This window comes from Carlito syrichta, unplaced genomic scaffold (assembly GCF_000164805.1).
Source record: "Carlito syrichta isolate Samal-C Ts95f unplaced genomic scaffold, Tarsius_syrichta-2.0.1 Scaffold254036, whole genome shotgun sequence".
Taxonomy (NCBI): domain Eukaryota; kingdom Metazoa; phylum Chordata; class Mammalia; order Primates; family Tarsiidae; genus Carlito; species Carlito syrichta.
Window position 1 is genome coordinate 451147 of NW_007198132.1, and position 2791 is coordinate 453937.

Here is a 2791-nt window from a genome sequence, read left to right on the forward strand (position 1 = left end):
ACTTGCTGGGCTCAAGTGATCCTTCTGCCTCAGCCTTCCAAGTAGCTGAAACCACAGGCACATGCCACCATGCCCAGCTAATTTTTTTTTTTTTAATTGCAGAGACGAGGTCTCTCCAAGTTGCCCAGGCTGGTCTTGAACCTCTGGGCTCAGGTGATCCTCTCACCTCGGCCTCTCAAAGTGCTGGGATTACAAGCTTGAGCCACCGCACACAGCCAAGAGGGGTATTCTTTCCTGATTCTGGTGTGTTCTTTGCTGATTGCTCCTGTGACATGTAAGGTCTAGTGGGACACTCGGTGGCACTCAACCTAAGGAGTTCTAGCATCAATACTCCCCCAAACAGTTTCCCAATGAATTACATACTATAGCATCTCCCCATAGGTGGCTTCCCATGGCACCCCAAAGGGTACCTTCCCAGTAAGTTCCTCTGACATGAGTTCTCCCACTAGATAGACTTCACAGAGAGAGACTTTCTAGTGAGTTTTGCTGACATGACATCTTAGTGAATTTCTCAAACATACATGGCTGTGCCTTCTCCACAAAGTCTAGATATGGTCCTTAGTAGGAGTAGAACTTTTATAGGTTTGGTCTTTCCTTAGTGCTTTGTGTCAGCTCTAGCAGCAGTGGTTGCTATCTACTATCTCTTTACCCCTGAGTAACTTCCTGTTGTAATTAATAATATTAAATGTTCCTATTCAAATTGTCACTTGGTTTCTGTCTTCTAATTGTACTTTGCTATGTAGCATTTATAAGTAGTACTTTTCTATAAGGTTGTTCTGAAGATTAAATGGGATAATACATGTGAAGTGTTTAGAATAAACATCTGCCATAGAATAACTACTTAATCAGTGTTGATACTATTGTCATCATCATCATCGTCATCGATGTCACTACCACTACCTAGGAGTGACATTTCTACATTTTGTCCACAGGATGTTTCGTCTTAACTCACTTTCTGCCTTGGCAGAACTGGCTGTGGGCTCTCGATGGTACCATGGAGGATCACAGCCCACCCAGCTCAGGCGAAGACTAATGATGGTGGCTTTTCTGGGAGCATCTGCAGTAACTGCAAGTTCTGGTCTTTTGTGGAAGAGGTGAGTATTATCTGACCATCTTTTTATTGCAAGTATTTTTATTCTTCCAATATCTCTGTTATCAGAAAACGGTCAGTTCTGGCTTAACTTTGGGTCAAAATTGTTTGCCCTAATTATTTGGCATTGTTAATATTTGTCTATGAAATATGAGTTTCAAACAATTCATCTATCATGCCAAGGCAATAAATAGGAAACATTGTACTTTCAGGCACAGTGGCTCACACCTGTAATCCCAGCTACTCAGGAGGCTGAGGCCGAGGGATTGCTTTAATCCAGGAGTTTGAGACCAGCCAGGTCAACATAGTAAGACCAATAGATATATATTTTTATTAAATAAAAAAACAAATAAATAGGGCTAGGCATGGTCACTCAAGCCTGTCATCGCAACACTGTGGGAGGCCAAGCTAAGAGGATTGTTTGAGCCCAGGAGTTTGAGACCAGCCTGGGCAATATAGTGAGACCTCATCTCTACAGAAGATCAAAAAATTAGTCAGGCTTAGTAGCGCTTGCTTGTAGTCCCAGCTACTCAGGAGACTGAGGCGGAGCGATCACCTGAGCCCAAGATGTCCAGGATGTGGTGAGCCATGATCATGCCACTACTCCAGCCTGGGCAACATAGTGAGACTCTGATTCAAAAAATAAACAATAAAAAGAAAGAAACACTGTGCTTCAAGATTTGCCTGTCTCTTCTGCTGAACATTTTAAATAATGGTGTAGAGATGGTAGCAGTAGTTTCAGATAATGATGCCTTCTGAGACCTAAAATTTTGGTGACTATATGAAATTAACTAATGAACCTTGTTACTTTTGTGTCACCTGTTAGTTTCTTTTTTTTTTTTACTAGTTATTCATATTTCACTGGAGGAAGATAACATAGTGAGCCGCAGTCTTCTTTTAAAATATATAGGTACTATAAAACAGAACAAAATCATGAATTTCGCTGCAACCTGGATGGAACTAGAGTCTATAATACTGAGTGACCTCTCACAGAAACAAAGATCCGAATATCACATGTTCTCACTCATGTAATGAACCTTGAACATCCAATGCAATACTATAAGAAAATGACTGACGGTACTGGGAAACTATGGGGGGGAAGGGGGATGGGATTAACAGTAGCAAATATCTGTCGGGGGATGGGAAAACACCTCTTATCAACAGGGTGCCTGAATGAAACGTAATTGTACACCTAACCCTTAACTGTACCCCACAAAACCATAATAAAAAATACTGATTAATAAAAAAATAAATAAATAAAATAAAATGTATAGGTACTCTTTATCTGCCTCTGTCACTACCTTTTTTTTATCTTTGTCTTGGATCACTCTGTCTTAAAGTTGCTATCATTATTTTTGGCCTCCTCAAAAGATACTTCTTTAATTTGTTTTTAAAAATCAATTCTGTTTAAGAATAATATGTGTAAAATAAATTGCAGCCATTTAAAATATACAGTTCAATAAGTTTTGACAATATATATGTAATTTTGTCACCACCTCCAAATCAAGATTGCGAACATTTCCCTAAACTCATAAAGTCTCTTCATGCTTTTTCCCATTCTTGCACTACCCACTGTTCCAGGCATCCACTGATATAATTTTCTTTTTTTGAGTTGGAGTCTCACTCTGTCACCCAGGCTGTAGTGCAGTGGCACACTCATGGCCACCCCAGCATTGACCTGCTGGGCTGCGGCGATCCTTC

General features: G+C 40.3%; 1 protein-coding gene across 5 annotated transcripts in view; it reads left to right on the forward strand.

Moving 5' to 3' along the window:
- The first annotated feature begins 928 nt into the window (after positions 1–928).
- Positions 929–2791, forward strand: part of MICU1 (mitochondrial calcium uptake 1) — a 198374-nt gene continuing 196511 nt past the window's right edge. For 4 of the 5 annotated variants that reach the window (XM_008052026.2, XM_008052027.2, XM_021709539.1 and 1 more), the window contains exon 1: positions 929–1094. In XM_008052026.2, coding sequence (XP_008050217.1) covers positions 934–1094 — 161 coding nt within the window. In that variant the 5' untranslated portion in view covers positions 929–933. The remainder of the gene's footprint in view (positions 1095–2791) is intronic. The other variant, XM_008052029.2, reaches the window with a different exon arrangement.